This window comes from Elephantulus edwardii, unplaced genomic scaffold (genome assembly GCF_000299155.1).
Source record: "Elephantulus edwardii isolate Elephantulus edwardi_28Jun2011 unplaced genomic scaffold, EleEdw1.0 scaffold00103, whole genome shotgun sequence".
Classification (NCBI taxonomy): domain Eukaryota; kingdom Metazoa; phylum Chordata; class Mammalia; order Macroscelidea; family Macroscelididae; genus Elephantulus; species Elephantulus edwardii.
This window is the reverse complement of record NW_006399853.1, coordinates 12,040,372-12,058,565: the sequence shown is the minus strand read 5'-3', so window position 1 is coordinate 12,058,565 and position 18,194 is coordinate 12,040,372. Positions and strand designations below refer to the sequence as shown.

The following is an 18,194-nucleotide window of genomic DNA, read 5'->3' as shown; positions in this document are numbered from 1 at the left end:
ATGACTTTGGGATTGCAGCACAGCTTCTTGCCAGTATGCCGCCAAAGCTCCTTCATGATATCATTATATACATGTATACGGCATGGTTCAAAATTGGAAAGGGTGTATGCTACGGATGTGTTCTATTGCCATACCTTTTCTATCTATATGCAGAATAGATTATTCAGGAGGCTGGGCTCTATGAGGAGAAATGTGGCATCAGGATTAGAGGTAGACTCATCAAGAATCTGTGTTATGCAGACGACACAACTCTGCTTGCTGAAACTGAGGAGGACCTGAAGCGCTTGCTGCAGAAGGTCAAGGGCTGCAACCTTCAATATGGATTGAAATTCAATATCAAGAAAACAAAGAATCTCACCACTGGGCCGATTGGCAGCATCGTAAAAGATGATGAAGAGACTGAGATTGTAAACCGTTTTAGTTTTCTTGGCTCCACAATCAACACTCTTGGCACCAGCAGCCAGGAAATTAAAAGATGAATTGCATTGGGAAAGTCTGCTGTCAGAGACCTCTCCAAAGTTCTAAAGAGCAATGATGTCAGTCTGGAGACTAAGGTGTGTCTGATACAGGCCATGGACTTTGCAATCACTTGTTATGCCTCAGAGAGCTGGACAATGATTAGAAGGAGAACTGATGCCTTTGACCTGTGGTGCTGGAGAAGAGTATTGAATATTCCATGGACTGCTAAGAGAATGAACAGGTTCATCCTGGAGAGGGTGAAACCAGGCTGCTCCTTGGAGGTAAAGGTTCTGAAGCTTCATGTGACATACTTTGGACATGTTTCAAGGAGGGACCAGTCCTTGGAGAAGGATGTCATGCTTGGGAGGGTGGAGGGACAATACAGGAGAGAAAGACCCTTGATGAGATGCCTTGTTTTAATGACTGGGATAATGGGAATAGGCCTGTTGGAGACAATGAGATTGGCACAGGATAGAGGAGGGTTTAGGGCTGTTGTACATTGGGTTGCTATGAGTTGCAGGTAATTCAACAGCACATAACAACAACAACTATGGGGAAGACACAATTCAATCTAGGACATGGACCATATTCAAACCCACAGACTACTGTCCTTCAGCCTTTGCTCTCTTTCCTATCTGTTGGACACTTGGTGGCAGGGAGGTCAGGAAATCCCCTAATGACAGCCTGCATCGCTGCGGGTATTTTCCCATTGGCTTACATCCTACTCAAGGGTATCTCTTTTTTCTTGAAAACATGAAAGAACATTTTTTAATTGGACACTGCAGAGATTTGAATATGAGTTTTAGGGCAATAACACCAGACTCTCTCTTTGTCATCCTTTAACTGTCTGGCATGTGCTGGATGCCTCAGGAAAATCCCAAACTAAAATGTAAAAGACTTGGAAACCATCTATACCATGGGAAAAATGTTATTATTTCATTTAGGGCTCAGAAAACAAAAAGAAGACAAAAGAATTTGGAATGGAATTAGAAATTATACTTCTGGGATCCCAGGTGACATTTTCTTCACCTTCATTTATTTTTGAAAGTGCACTTTTTAGATGTCTGAATCCTCCCTTGCCAAGAACCACAAGCTAATAGTTTCTCAGGAAAAGTACCCAGGCTGTCTCAAGTGACAGTCTCTGCCTTGAGACCACAGTGGGTCACCCACACAGCACAGAGGCTGGATGAGAGTTGTACTCTCCTGTCCAGGAACCTTCTCAAGGTCAGCAGCGGTCTTGGGAAAGACCCTGGAATTGCTGACTACAGTTTCCCTGAAGGCTCCGTGGAGACACATTCCCCAACTGCCATCACTCACTCACCTGAAACAGCAGACTCGCTCCCCTCTTCACCTGTTAATCAAAGACGGTTACTTTAAAAAATGATGCTCCTGCTTTCCCAGCTCTGTGAGCACAGTCGCTTAGAACAGCGATTTTATAGCTCTGCCCAACTGTGGATCCAGAACAAAGCTAACAACTTTATGGAAGGGAAGGAAGTGGGGGACCATACGCCTGAGGAAGGCAGAGGAGGGGATCTGTCTTGAATTGTGGAACAAAAACCAAAAAAAAATTGAATATATGCCCCCCCAAAAAATCCTATGTTTTCATTGCTGGGTTGTAATGATGTAATATAGCAGTTATGTAAAGACCCCTACAGTCTAACAAGCCAATCAGTAGCAAGTAGATTACGTGTAGGATGTAAGACCCTTAATCAGATCACAGCTCTGATCCACTGCAAAGAGTCTTGTGCCTGTAATGCCACTTACCACACAGGAGTTAAAAGGAGAGAGAATCGAGCAGAGGTGGGGGCCTTGGTACCACTGAGAAAGAAGACCCGGGACTGAAGTGATCCTTTAGACGCAGAGTCCTGTATGGAGGCCCTCCTAGATTCAGGAAAAGATTGAGGCCAAACCGTATAGAGATGTCTAAGGAATTCAGTGTTCAAAAACAGGGGGAAAGGACAAAGCCCTTCTTCCAGAGCTCACGGAGAGAAAACCTCTCACTAAGAGCACCTTGAATGTGGACTTCTAGCTCGTTAACTGTTCGCACCACCAGAGACACTGCAGCATGTGTAAAGGACTTATTACATATTGATTCTAAGCATCTCAGGAATCATTCCTTTGGCCTCTGCAAGTTGTGACAATGTGATCATCATAAAAATGTTCCAACATTTCCAACACAACAGTTTTAGAACAGTCCTTAAGAATGGAAATATGTAGCACTTCAGTGTTGTGTCTGCATAAAAATAACTAACTCCACATTCACAAGCATGGCTTTAAACAGCTCCTTCTTTTTCAATCCCTGATCTGGTCCTGGGGCTGGTAGAGATCATTCACCTCCAATCACACTTTGGTCCAATCTGTCCAGCGTTTCCCCAGAGCTTTGTGTTTTAGGGGATCCAGATAATCTAGCCAAACTAGGAATTTCGGGAATATTAGAAAAACTGTGTCCTCCAAAAAGTTGTGATTAATTTCTAGCATCTGATTAAAACTACTTGGAAATAGAGTTTGTCGTTGTTATGTTAATGAGGACATAGTGGAATAAAGTGGAATAAAGATTCGAAGGCCAATCCCTTCTAAATAGTGTCATATGAAAGGAACAGACATGACACAGACACATGCACTGGAGGGGGGTGGGGATTGGGCTAAGATAGAATGTGATGATTAATCTACATGCCAATAGATATCAAAGAGCGTGTGTGTGCTAACACACACACACATACACACACACACACAGAGACAGAGAGAGAGACAGATATTCCATGTCCTGATTCAGTCTTCTAGTCTCCAGAACTGAAAGACAATACATTCTCTTTCTGTGAAGCCACCCATTTGCAGTATAGTTGCGTTTGGAAGGACTGAGAAACTAAGACAAGTGAAATGCCCAAATCTGAATTTTTAGGGAAATAGCCTGTAATTGAGTGCTGTGGCCACCCATCCAAGTGTTCTCTAGATTCCTAGCACTGTGATACTACATACTTTTGATCCTCAGTAATTTACGCAAAGTCTTTTGAGTGACTGACGTCTTCTAATACCCTACAGCACCTACATGAGCCTCATAGCACAGTGGTTATGCGTTCTGCTGTTAACTGAAAAATGGACAGTTCAAACCTAGTTAACAGCTCCACGCAGGAGACTTGACAATCTTCACTCATGCCCCCCACTCCCAAGAGGGTCACAGCCTAGGAAAATCCTTAGGCCAGTTCAGCTCTGTCACGTGAGATGGTTGTGAGTTGAAATTGATGCTATAACATCTAACAACAACAACGGTGGCCACATTTGTACAGCATTTGCTCTCTAAGTCTGCTCCTGATAAATCATTCCCCCTCCCCTCCCCTCTATACTACAGGAGGTCTAGTGGTAAGAGGCTCTGTTACAATATCAAAGACTTATGGTTCAAATCTACCAGCTGTTCTGCAGGAGAAGGCTGGGTATTACCTTCCTGTGTGATTTTACTGCCTCTGAAAACCTGCTAGAGGCTCAGCTACGCATCGGTTCTGACTCCATGGTACCTACCAATGACAACAACTATAATACAGGGCTAACGTTTTCTTGATCTGTACACTGAAGTCTCTAAGTAAGCAAAGTTGGTGTAAAACTCTGATATAATCAAGCTAGTTGCTTTGCTACTTGTAGGACAAATTCTGGAAATTCCATCTGAAAGCTTTAAGGAAGAGCTGGAGGATCCTTTCCACAAGGGGACCTTTGTTCCTATACAAGACCGCTCCACTCCTCGCCTCTTCCCTTCTATGGAACTGGAGAAATTCCTTGGCACTGAGACCTAAATTCCACTAATCCATCCACCCAGGCCAAGCCTTCACCAGCCTTTCTTTTTTGCAGCTTCTCCAAGAGAATTGTCACCCTGCTTTTCACACTGCTTTCCCACAATAATCTTGTTTGGCTGACAATCCTTTCTAAAGCTCAGTTTTATTCTAATGTCAACACTGGCTGGTTAAGCTAGTTAAATCTCTTAAACAACAAAGGACATTAGCTCATTGGACTTACGGAGCTGTCACTTTTCACTTGAGATTTCAATTTAATAAGCATTCCCCACATTTGTTTTTCTTTCGGGGGGTATTTATGGCTTTTCCAATAAGAGTTGAAATTTTTATTTTATTTATAACTTTAAAAAGACAAGCACATAAAAATATGTAGCTAGCTAGATAGTTTATGTACCCAAGTCTGTAAGGATTGTCATAAAACCCAAGGACAGCGTAAGATAATGGAAAACTAACTGGAATGCCAACATTTTAAAAGGATTCCCTTCACAGTGAGTCATATGGGGTTTTACTGGGACGACCAGCATAAAAAACAAAGGCCTTGGTGGTAAAGTTTTAGGATGAATGATGTTCCTTAGTGACTGTGTGCTCCACAGATCCTGAGCCCTGACTGTACTTTGATGCTTTCTCCTGAGAAATGAGCATAACATTACCTGTGTGACCCTCTTTCACTGTCCCCTCATAAGGGCACCTTCCAGAGCACTCCCCTATTGATGCTACCCTATTTTAGCCCTGTCTCGTGGCTCCTTGTTGTGCTGGTTTAGTAGTAAGGAATTGCACTCCCAGTGCAAAAATCTCATTTGAATCCACCAGCTGCTTTGCAGGAGAAAGATGGGCAGTCTCCTCCCGTGAGATTTACTGCCTCTGAAAACCCATTTGAGGGTCACCTTCGGGTTGGTTTTCACTCGATGTTACTCAACAACCATAACAACTCATGGCTTAGCGGCAAAGAGTTGTGTTGCCAGTGCGAAGGTATGTGGATCTAATCCACCAGATGCTTCACAGGAGAAAGGTGGGCAATCTCCTCTTGTGAGATTTACCGATTCCGAAAACCCGAGGAGGGTCAGCTATTGATAGGTTCTGACTCGACACTGAACAACAGAAGCGACTCACAATACATAAGTCTCTTACACTAATTTTGGGGGTTTCTTTGCCCATTTATGCTTTCTGCAATGGTCACTTTGGACTATATGCAAAAATGAAAAAAGGGGGAAAAAACTCCCATGGAGTCAGATTTGACTGATAGCTGACCCTCCACTGGGTTTCTTAGATTTTAAGTCAAACGGCAGGTTACCTTCCGCAGAGTTCGTGGGGGGTTGAGCCTTCAGTTTAGCAGCCCGCCTCCCTGTGCACTAGAGACTACACCACCAGGCTCCCTGCAGGCTCACCGCGCAGACATAACTTTGCAAAAGAGCCCAGTGCCTAAAGCCAAGTGTTCTCTAGGAATCCCTTTCTGATTGTTTGACCTGAAGTTGACACAAGAGAACCAGCTCCGTAAAGGCTCAAGGTTCTAAAGGACAGCTAAGAACAGATGGCCAGGGAGAGCACTCCAACCCCATGAACCTAGAAATCTCGATTTCAGGAAAATTAAATCAGCTTTGTGACCAACTAGCCCTAGAGATTCCACAGAGTCAGGCAGCATTTGGGGGTCTTCTCCTTCTCCTCCTTCTTTTTCTTACAGAGGAAGAGACTGAAGCTCGGGGAGATTACGTGATTTGTCCAGGATCACACAGCTGGGAGGTGACAACCAGGACCAAATGCGGAGCTCTTAGCTCTAATCCATGACAGCACGTCGACTTCACACGGTTCTAATTGAGAATTGCCATCTGGACCTGGCAGCTCCAGATGCACACACATGGACCACAGCAGTAAAGCTCGCAGTGTGGAAACCTGATGCTGAATCTCCTGCCTCCTTCCTACAAGCCTGGCCAGGCAGCTGTGGGGAGCAGAGGCTACAATCAAAGGGCCAACTCCTAACTTTTCTTTAGTGTCCTTTCCTTCTTCCTGTTGTTGGTAGGTGCTGTGCAGTCAGAACCGACTCAGAGCTGACCCTCCAGCAGGTTCGCAGAGGCTTTGCACAGGTGGAGACTGCCCATCTTTCTACCTTGGAGCAGCCGATGGATTCAAACCTTTTGCCTTTGGATTGGCATTGGAACTCCATACCTGTAGGCCTCCAGAGTTCCTCTCCTCCTTGCTCCTTAAGAAACAAAAAGATTTGCCTTCAAATTGGTTCCAGCTCATAGTTACTGCACATTGGTCAAACAGGACTGGACTCTAGGAGGTTTAGGGTGACTAACTGGTTTTTGGGGTTTTTTACTTTTTATTGAGATTTTAATGAAAGTTTATAAAGAACTTGGATTTCCATTCACTATTTGTCACATATTTTCCTCCCTACACTCCTCCTCCCGGTTTGCTTTTTTCTTCGGAAAAAAAAATTCTTTCATTGTTATACAGTCCGTTCCCCCTACCAAGACGACTTTACTGTGCAGCTTTTATCCTGGACACTTGTCATGCTAATAATACCTAATCATATATTCCTTTTATACAGTTCTTTCCCTTGTCTGTTTCAATGCCATTATTTATCCCCTATTTTCTTAGTTTTCCCCCAACCACCATGTCAGTCCTGTTTTATAACAGTGGTTTTATGCAGTATTTGTCTTTTTGTGAGAGATAGTTCACTCAGCATAATATCCTCCATTGTCACCCATTTTGTATAATATTTAATGAGTTCTTTATTTTTTAGTGCTGCATAATATTCCATTGTGTGAATAGAACACCGTTTCTCTACCCATTCATTTGTTGATGGGCACTTGGGTTGTTTCTAGCTCTTTGCTATTGTGAACAAAGCAGCAATAAACATGGGTGTACATTTATCTGCTTGCGTTGCAGTTCTGGTTTCTTTAGGGTATATTCCCAATGGTGGAATCCTGGGTCAAATGGTATTTCTATTTCCAACTTTTTGAGAAAGTGTCGTACTGCCTTCCACAGTAGTTACACCATTTTACAATCTCAACAACAGTAAGTAAGGGTTCCAGTTTCTCTGCAACCTCACCAGCATTTGATGTTGGCTGCTGTGTTGAGTTTTGCTATTCTTACTGGGGTAAGATGGTATCTCATAGTTGTTTTGATTTGCATCTCTCTTAGAGCTAGAGATTTTGAACATTTCTTCATGCATTTGTTTGCCATCTACCTGAATGTCTTCTTTGGTGAAGGTTTTTGGGTATGTTTTTTGGTGTTTTTTTTTTAAGAAGTAGATAGACAGGCTTTTTATCCAAGGTGTCCATGTGTGGACTTGAAACTCCAACCTTCTGGTTAGCAGCTGAGTGTGTTAATCATTCGTACTACCCAGGGATACTTCTTTCTGTTTCTTTCCTTCCTATTCTATCACTTCCATTTTCAAGTGTCTCCCCACCTCCTAAACTCCATCATGGTCCAGGCACTAGATTTGTCAGGATTAAAAGTTGGTGCAGTCCTGAAGAGATTGCGTGGAGTTGGGGCTTCTCAAACTTGACCCAAACAGGATAGTTTCATTAGGGATTCTTGGGTACTTACCCAGCCGAGACAATACAGTCACATCTTCTTCCGTACAGGAATCAGGAACACACACGCCCACACTGTATTCTGCACCATCCTATGAAACACAACACCAAGCGTGCTTTCATTTCAGAGCCTGGAGCATGTGTGCAGGTTATTTCTGTAAAGTTGGTCGCTGTACAACCCATAAATCAAATAGACTGGGAGAGTGGAGAGAAAGATGTTTGGAAAAAAGGTTTTCCAATTTCTTCAGGGATGGATTTTCCATCACAGAGTGATACAAGTGAGTTTCCAAAACACCAGATGCACTTATATTAAAATAAAATGAGCTCTGGGGCGGAATGTGGCTTGTTACTTAAAAAGCAGCCTCCAGTTCTGAATAATTGGCCACAGTTCAGTAAAGACTAAGAAGAGGTTGATCTCAATCTGCATGAAGAATTGGGCATCAGGATCAGACGAAGTCTCATTTAACAACCTGAAAATGCAGATAAAGGAGCTCCAGTGGCATAGTGTGTTAAGTATTTGGCTGTTAATTGAAAGGTTGATGGTTCAAATCCACCAGCTGCTTTTTTGCTTATCTTTCTCCTATAAAGCAGCTGGTGGATTTGAATTATGTATATTTACAGTGACAATTTGATTCCTTATCAGTAAGTCATCAGAGCTCCTCCTTCTGAAGCCATAGATAGCTTTTTATTTTACATTTATCAATTTTATATTTCAGTATATTTATATCCTTAAACTTTTCTTATTGTTCCCTGAACAGGATATTTTATTTGTTTATGTTGTGTTGAGGCCATAGAGCTTAACAGTAGCAGACTGCTTTACCCTTCTCCCATGGAGTGACTGATGGATTCATACTGCCATCCTTCTGGTTAGTAGTTCAGCACATAATGCACTGCCTTACCAGAGTTCATTTCAGTAGAGAATTTGCAAAAAAGAGGAAAACCCACAACAAGACAGACTGACTCAGGGACTCCAACAATGATGGGCAGGGCCATGTTGAGTGGTGTCTGCTATACTCAGAGATGCCATGATTCAGAACTAACTCGACAGCACCTAGCAGCATGACAACAATGAGAATCGGCAGTCCAGCCATTTTCAGTTAATTGCCCAGTCACTGTTTCTTGATAGCAGGATGCAATGTAGCAAGCAAAGATTGTAACAATAAATCAAGCCAATAATTAGAACGTCTCTCCTGATAAAGCAAAGATCAAATTATAACTAAAGTTTGGGGGGGTTGATGCTTTGAAACACAGAACTTAATGATTGTGTATGTCTGACCTTTAGATCTGATATCAAAACCATTAATCTGCTTTTGAAATAGGAGATAAAGTTCTTACACACTGATTAAACCTCCGAGCAATCATCACTGGAACCCTCAGGTAGGTCAAATATAATCAGTCTGTCCCCAGTGGTTAACTGCAGCAAGGTCATTTTATAGCATTAATATCAATCTGGATTTCTTATTATCCCATGCAAATGTGCGATGCCCACTAGTATTTTTGTGGCATGCATAAAAATCTCTGTATTTATTAAGGGTCTGTGCTGTTCCTACTTTTTTCTGACAATAAAAGGATTAACATGCTTTGAAGATAGTGAGTACTGTGATTTTATCCAACCAATTTAGTAACATATTCCTAGAAGCCACGGACCATTTACTGGGGTAGTCTTGAATGCTCATGGGAAAGGGGCTCTGAGTAATAATGGGAAGTCCATCCTCCCACTGTCATTCCCAAAATTGATGGTGAGTTGGGACAAGTCAGTGCTCGGCAATAGTGTTCCAAGCTTCTTGGCTTGGTCCACCCTGTTCTAAGCAGTGCTTTGTTCCTAGATGGTGAAGATTCAGAGGAGAGGGTCCATCTGAGAAGATGGTGAGAACCCATAAAACCTCAAATAGAGGAAGGTCTACAACGGATCCTGGGGCAGGTGGAGTTTGAGAAGGATGAGCAGAAGAGAGCCGCTTGTTCATGACCCTAATGAGACCAGTAGAATTAGATGATTGCCGGCCATCACAGTAGAAGGTTCTAGATAAAGTGGGCAAAACATGGGCAACAAAACTCAAAAACATAAAACAGTCAGACTTATTCATCTTATAGGGACTAGTGGACTCCTGAGTATGGACCATAGTCACTCTTTGAATCTGGAACAAAACTCACTTCTATGGCTCAACTCTTAGTCAAACAACAGACAGTCCTATTACATGAACAATTATACCAAGAAGACAGTCATTCCCTAGAAGAACCAATCGTACAAGGTCAAAGGGCAGCAGATGGCCAAGAATAAAGCCCCAGAATAAAGGCAGAAGGGATAAGATAGAAAGATCCATGGAAATAAGACCCACAGGAAAGAAATTTAAAAAATGTGGTTGCATGGTGAGTGCTATAATTAATGTCATAAAACAAAGTGTGTACAGATGGTTGATTGGAACGTGAGCTCTGGTGGGGTAGTCCACAGCGAGCTGGGCTGCTAACTTTAAGATTCCAAGTTGCCAGTGGTTCAAATCCACTGAAGAAATACAAGGGAAAAAAAATGAGTCTCTTCCCTTTGTGACTGACAGCCTCAGAAACCCAGGGAGGGAGGGTCACTATGAGTGGAAACCAATTCAAAGACAGTGAGTTGAGTGAATGAGTGTGGTTGATTAGGAAATCAAATCGCTTTGTAAACTTTCATTCAAATCACAGTAAAATGAAGATGAAGGAGAAGAAGAGGAGGTGGGAGAGAGTCATTCCCGTACTCAAAGATCCTGCCCAGGAACTTGTTATAAGCCACCAGCTGGGGTCCTGGATTCTACAGGACAGTGGACCCAGGAAGTCCAGCCCCAGCCCCAGCCCAAGTAGAAGTGAAACATCTCAAGCAAGCCCTGTGGCATCACCTCAGCCCAGACAGTTCGGAGTAAGATAGTTTCCAAAAATCACCTCAAATTTAGATTTAGCTTTTTGCAAAACATCTCTGTTGTTATTTGCCATCAAGTTGGCCATGACTCATGGTGACCCTACGAACAACAGATCTGAACCTCGTCCTATCTTGTGCCATCCTCACAATCACTGACACGCTCAAGTTCATTGTAATTACAGCATTGATCCATCTTCTTGACCCTCCACCTTTCCTGGGATGATGTCTTTTTCCAAGGACTGGTCGCTCCAGACAACATGCGTAAAATGTGTGAGATGGAGTTTCACCCAACTCTCCTCTAAGGAGTACCTTGGCTACACTTCCTCCAAACCAGACCTGTTTGTTCTTAGTGGATTCTTTTAATTAAGAAAAGCAAGCAAATGCAACAATGAATGAATGGAAATCCAAAGTCTCTAAGTTTTCATTGAAATGAATAATAAATTAAAAAAAAAAAACAACAAAAAAGAAAAGAAAAGCAAGCAATGGAATATCACAAAGAACAATCCCTTGTGCTTCAGGAGCATTCCTGGAGGTCCCCACAACTCACCTGCAGGATGTGAACCTTGCAGTACTGCCCTTGGAAGCGCCCCATGGGAGCACGAGTGGAGAGGCATTCGCTGTAAGAGCCCAGTCTGTCCATGTTTCCACTAAGAACATTGCTCCCCAGTTTGCCAATGGCATCATACACTGGAAGTTAAAGCAAAAAAAGGTTGTCAAATCGGCTTCCATGTGTCACTCAAATGACTTTATAGATATTCAGTGACCATGTTCCTTCTCCCACTCAAAATTCTTGCAAGATAGTGCAGAGTCCCCGAAGAGAAGGGATATTTAACAGATTCAAAACTTGGGCAACTGTATTCCTAGTACTTTTTGTCTTATCTTTTTGGCATGTTATTACAGGAGAGGCCAGTCTTTGGAAGGGGACATCGTGCTGGGAAAGTTGGAGGTCAGAGAAGGAGCAGAAGACGACCTTCAACAAGACGGCCTGGCACAGCGACTGCAATGATAGCTTGAACACAGAGGAGATATGAGGCCGGCACAGCATCAGGCAAGACCTTGATCTGTTGTACGAGGGTTACGGTGAGTTGAAGTCAACTCGACGCCACAAACAACCACAACAATATCAACATCAACAGACAACAGCTCTTAGAGAGGAAACTCCAAGTGGCCAGTAAGCAGGAGAAAGTGCTTCTGCTTCACCAACGAATAATCATGAGAGACAAACGTTTTCAACGATCTCCTCCCCTGTGATTTACAGCCTCCTGAAGACCAACTGGAAGATCAGCTATGAGTTAGGTTCAACGTGACAGCCGTGAGGTGAGTTGTGGAGTAATTGATGACCATTTAGAAGTCTGATTATGTGTTGGCAAGGACAGGCTGAATGAGCTGTGGTGGGACAGTGCTTAAGTACTTGACTGTTACTCACAAAGCAGGCACTTGAACTCACTCACCCAACGCCTTCATGTGAGAAAGTTCTGGCGGTCTGTCCTGGTGAAGATTCCAGCCTGAGGACTCCTTTGAGGCCGTTCTACTCTATAACTGGGGTCTCTATGGGTCAGAACTGACAACAGAAAAGGAAGAAATGCTTCTCTTAGGTTGAATTTCTAGAATCCACCCTCTCATGTGATAGTAACTAGATTATCTTTTTCAGAATTCTCTCTCTCCAGTTATAAGTCAAAGGGCCCTGGTAGTGCAGTGGGTAAGTACTGGGCTGCTAATTCAAAGGCTGACTGATCTGAACCCACCCAGCAGCTCTACGGGGGTGGGGGATGAGGGGGTGGGCGGGAAGCAGGGAAGTCCTGGATAAGACTCATAGCGACCCTATGAACAGCTTATGTGAACCCTGTCCTGTCCTGTGCCAGCCTCATCATCTCTGCCACACTTGAGCCCATTGCTACAATCACTGGGTCAACCCATCTGGTTGAGGGTCTTCCTCTCTTTCACTGGTGCTCCACTAATATAAAGACTAAAGTGGGCCTGACCCAAGCCACGATATTTTCAATTACTTCCTACACATCTGCCGGTTGGACGATGGAGAAGGATGAAGAAGAAGAATTGATGCCTTTGAATTGCGGTGTTAAAGAAGAGGACCGACTATTCCATGGACTGACTGCCAAAAGAGCAAGCAAGCCTGAATTTGAGGAAGTACAGTGAGGTACTCCTTAAAGGCAGGAACGAAGAAACTTTGTCTCACATACTTTGGATATGTCATCAGGAAGGACCAATCCTTGGGAAAAGGCATCATGCTGAGAAAGACAGAGTGTCAGAGAAGGAAAGGAAGCCCCTTAGCAATCTGGCTTGACACAGTCACTGTAACAATGGACTTCAGTGTATCAGAGACGGTGAAGATGGATAGGACAAGAGACAGATCACGGGGTCGCTAGGAGATGTAGCAGACTTGAGGGAACCGAACAACATTCTTCAGAAACAAGTCACCGAGCCTTTCTCCCTTGTCTGGCTTAGGCTTGAGACTCTGCTGACACCTCTCCACCATGCTGCTGGTCCTTGAAATACTGGTAACTTATCTTCCAGCAACACAGCAACTTGCAAGCCACCGGAGGGTAGCTAATTGACAGACAGGTGGTGGGAGGGTGTCTAGACTTCTAGGAAACACTCTGAAGGGTACAGACAGAGCAATATCCAACTCTTACTTGGGAAGATGAATTTCTAGCTGTCTTCACAATTGGCAGTTTGATTTGTAGACAGACTGGATTTATGGGGTTGTTTGGGTTTGGGGGTTTTTCCCAGCTGAGGTCACTTGGCATTTGCTTCCTCAGTGGTGTTAAACTCAGACGGACAATTTACACTTTTCCAACTCTGCTCTTAATTAGTTTCTGTCAAGAATCTGCGCAAAGCAGGGTCACAGACGCCACTGAAATGCAAAGGATTGCCGCCAATGATTAACAGCAACCTCCACTTCCCGTCACGTGGCAATCATCCCAAATTGTCATTTTCAAAGGATTAAAAACAACTCATTTCAATTCTGCCAGGCTAATTGGCAAACAGATTTTCTTTCTCACGTGGTAACAATGATGTGTGGATATTAAAATGCAGAGCCGATTTGTTTCTGGGTTTGAGGGGAGGAAATAGAGACCTTAGCCTTACATGTGAAAATTATGGATACATTTACAGTATGAAACAGACCGTTCTGGAATTCTTGGCCAGAATTAGAATAAAACATGTGAATGCTAGAACCTGAGGAAGGTGAAAGCACAGACTACTATTTCATACTAACAGGCAACAAGAAAATGAGAAGACAGAAAGCATGTGGAACAAAAGAACAGGCCCTGCCTGCTCCGGCTTACACAGGTTCCACTGGTCGTGGTCCTCGCTCTAGAGCTGATAGCCTGGGCAAACAGGTAGAACAATAACTCTGTTCCAGACATAGCCCTGTTGGGAGATCCCAACCTGATGTCAGCCAACCCCCCGAGGCAGGATGGAGTTTGGGAATTCATGGCAGTGCCCCATGTCTGGTCAATTTTGTTAATCTTGGATTTAGAGAATACAAATGGCACAGCTATTCCTTCCTGTGGTGCATTCTTATGATTGACACAATGATTGATGCAGTGTAACTATCCTATGTGTTGTAAATCCTAACTTCTATCATGTAAATGAGGCAAGATAAGAGGCAGTTGTGTAATATTATGATCGTCCTCTAGTCTGCTATATGCGACATATCCTAGGGGTATGATCTACCTTGAATATATATAAGGACCCTGGCAAAGCTAGCTTTTGGCTTAATCCTACATCCGGATCGTCACCTCTGGACTTGAACCAGCAACCTGGCATATTGGTCGACCTTGGATGATTTGTCAGCCACTCCACATGTCTTTCTCCTCATATCTGGCTCAGAAACTTGGGACTCCACGACATCTAACAACAACAGTAACAACATGTGTACCTGACAGAGCTCTGATGGCCTAGTGCTGAGAAGCTGTAATTAAAATTCATCAGCTGTTCAGTGGGAGAAGGATGGGCAATCTCCTCTCATGCAATTTACTGCCTCTGAAAACCCATTGGAGGGTCAGCTACAGGCCTATTCCCACCTGAGGGCACACAACAACAACAACAACAATATGTACATGGGCCATTTCTTCAGTTTAAAGACTAAGATACACCTGACCCAAGCCAAGGTATTTTCAATTGCTTCCTATGAAGCTGAAAGTTAGACAATGAGTAAAGAAGCCTGAGGAAGAATTGATGCCTTTGAACTGTGGTATTTGAGAGGAGTGTTGAATATCTCATGGACTGCCAAAAGAACAAATATATCTGTCTTTGAGGAAGTACAAACGGGGTGCTCCTTGGAGGTAAGGACAGTGAAATTTCATCTCACATACTTTGGGCATGTTATCAATAGGCACCAGGCTTTGGAAAAGACATCACGCTGGAAAAGGTAGAGAAGAAGACCCTCAAGGAGGTGGATTGACACAGTAAGTGCAGCAATGAACTTGAGCATGGCAGAGATTGTGAGGGTGGCAAAGATAGGATAACATCTCAAACTGTTGTTCATGGGGTTACTATGAGTCATGGTCAACTTGATGTCATCCAATAACATCTATCTATTGTCTATCTATCCATCCATCCATCCATCTATCCATCTACATATCCATCTATCTATCATCTACTTATCTCCAAACTTCCTGGTGTTGCCTCTCTGGAAAGGCCACCCTAAGATGCCCCCCTTCTCTGAATGCACCCCATGCTAACCCTCCTCTAAGGCATCCGCTGTGCTGAATTCGAAGGCTCTCATTCCTGGTCCTCTCATTCCACTTGCACTACTGACATTTCTCTCCCTCCACAATAATATCTTAAATTGCATCCATTTAAATTCTGCATGCTGTATACATTCTCCTGCACATTGATTTCTTTTCCTTGATATTATTTCTGGACGGCCCCATGTCGGTACATGTTGCCCTCCTTCATTCTTTTTGGCTGGTAATGGGAGTGGAATTTCCCCCGTCTTATTTCTCAGGTGGCTTATTTCAGGCAGTGATTGAAATCCAGACTCTGGAATCCACAGGCTGGATGGAAATCCTATCTCCACCACTTACACCAGGGAAGCTACTTTATATCCCTGTGGCTCAGTAGCGTCGTTTCGAGATGATCATGACACCCCACTGGCCAGCTGTTGTTATGATTGAATAAAAGACAACTGCTTGAGAAACGGTGCACGGAAATGTGCTGACATCACACGGCACTAAAACACTCACCAAAAACTGACAGTTATTGCTTCTCTGTCCACAGGGCCACCAGGAGAGCCATGCTGAGTCCCAGTGTCAGACCACTGAGTTCAACAACGTCAAACACAATGTAAACAACAGGACTCCAGAGATCTAGTACATCCCGTGTAAACCAGTTCAAACAGCCGTGGCTAGTAACACTCAATATAAACTCACTTACAAAGTGGGCATGGATCCCTGTGTGTCAATCATTCCCTTCTTTCTTGGACCAATGTATTGTGGGGAATTTTTTTAAAGTAATAAATCATTTCCACCTTCGGACACCTGGAGATGGAACCCCTGTGTGTTGTCCTGTCACATGGGGGTGTCCTGCATGTTGCTCTGACGTCAAGTCTCATACCACTGGTGTGTCACACACCAACGGGGTCACTCATGGAGGACAGACTTCAGCAGAGCTTCCAGGCAAAGACAGACTAGGAAGAAAGTTCTGGCAATTGACTTCTGAAAAATTAGCCAATGAAAACCAGAATGAACTAGAGGCTATGTATTTTGCCATGGTTTCATAAAATACCAGGACAGCTAACCAAGTGAAGAGTAGTTCTGTCTTCAAGTTATCTGCTACTTTGAATGGCCTGATATGAGTTCAAATTTTTTTTAATTAATTTTAATGAAAGTTTAGAGACTTAGGGTTTCCAGTCATTCATTGTTGCACTTCTCTCCCTACCCACCCCCTCCCCCCAATTCACTCTTCTCCTTGATAAGTAAAAGAAAAACTCTTTCAATGTTATGTAATCCCTCCCCCCAAATCCACTCCACTATGCAGCCTTTATTCTGGACTCCTGTCATGACAATAATATCTAATCATATATCCCTTTTAAACAGTTCTCTCCCTCATCTGTTGCAATGCCGTATACAACGTGAGTTCAAATCTTCATGATGCTACTAAATATAAGTGTTTGCAACACAAAATAAATTAGTCAGGCGTTCAGAAGGCCAGCAGAGGTTTCTCTGTTCCTTGTCCTGGCTTTAGGAGTATAACTATGTACCTTTTTCTTTTTCCCCATGAGACTTTTCCATCAGCATCAGAAACAATCTCTGGAAGAACTGGTCACTCCATGCAAATCACATCAAGTGTCCAGCCCTTTTCTGGCAGGAAGGCACATGCCCCTTTAGTTGTGAGAATGAATTTTGAAACGTAACAAAGAACAGATTCTGGTCTCCTGGAGTCCATCCATATCACTTACAAAGAAGTTTGGCTACCCTCGGAGTTTACAGCAAAGCCCAAGCCTCGTTTTCTGAATAATGCATCAATTCAGTATAAAAAGCAGACTAAATATCTAGAAAATAGCAGAAAGCAGAGCTATCTCCTGCAACAGTGAAATGTTACCAGCTTTAATAACCACAAACAGCATCACACAATTTAGAAACGGTTCTCATCTTATTAAGAGATTCGTCTTCCTGCCGGTCTTTCTGGCCAGAAACCACTTCTTCTCTTGCCTGCTGCCACAAAAGTTTCTCCTTCCCCCGACACCTGCTGCCATTGGAAAATGAGGCTCACCTTCTCCTCCAATTAGACACTGTGGTTTTAACTCTCAAGAGTTTTTCTAGAACATTCCTTGCAAGAGTAACTGCATAACCTCAGATGCTGGTTTCAGCACAGCGTCACCTACAACAGGCCAGGAAAGCCAACTTACTTTTCAGAGCATATTCATTGGGCTCTTTTGAATTCAGATCAGAAAGGAACGCCTCCACGTCTTGCTTGCACTTGAAAGAGGTGTTTCTTGTGGGGAAAACAAAGGCTAATTGACACTGAAAGGCGAGCAGGCGAAGAAGCAGAATGGAGACCATCTTGTGCCTTAACCAGCCAGCATGTGCCACCCTTCTCAGACCAAGAGCCTTATATCTACGCAGCACGCGCCTGCAACGTGTGGGGGGAACATGACATTTCCTGCTCCTTAACATGCTGGAGTAAGCTGGGTTTCCTAAGCCACCTGCAAAGCGGCCTAGATGGTAAACCATGGAAACCCATTTATATCCGACTCGTTATTGCTGAATAAAAGATCTCTCTGGATGGGGCCGCGGACCACCTGGCTCCTTTTGGTTACGCAGATTAACATTTCCAGCCAACACGAAGAAGTCTGGATTTTCTTTCTTTTAATAGCTATGTGTTTGGAAAAAATAGCAGGGAGGTGATGTGGCAGCATTATTTTTTTTTTTGGTCCAGGAATGATTAAGACCCCAACCTTGAAGACACTACTCTGAGAAATGATGAGCTGGGCTTCTCTGAGATGGCTTGGCTAGTTTATGCATCTGTTGACGTGGTTGCTGGCTTTGAAGGTGACGCAGTATGTTT

General features: G+C 43.5%; 1 protein-coding gene across 1 annotated transcript in view; it reads right to left on the bottom strand.

The window, feature by feature from the left end:
* The window catches only part of LOC102863521 (nose resistant to fluoxetine protein 6-like), a 46,545-nt gene extending 28,856 nt beyond the window's left edge, over positions 1-17,689 (bottom strand). Inside the window, exons 1-3 of the mRNA XM_006891762.1 lie at positions 17,536-17,689; positions 11,209-11,348; positions 7,788-7,866 (exon numbers count right to left, since the gene is read on the bottom strand). Of these exons, the coding sequence (XP_006891824.1) occupies positions 7,788-7,866; positions 11,209-11,348; positions 17,536-17,689 (373 nt within the window). The remainder of the gene's footprint in view (positions 1-7,787; positions 7,867-11,208; positions 11,349-17,535) is intronic.
* Positions 17,690-18,194: the final 505 nt, after the last annotated feature.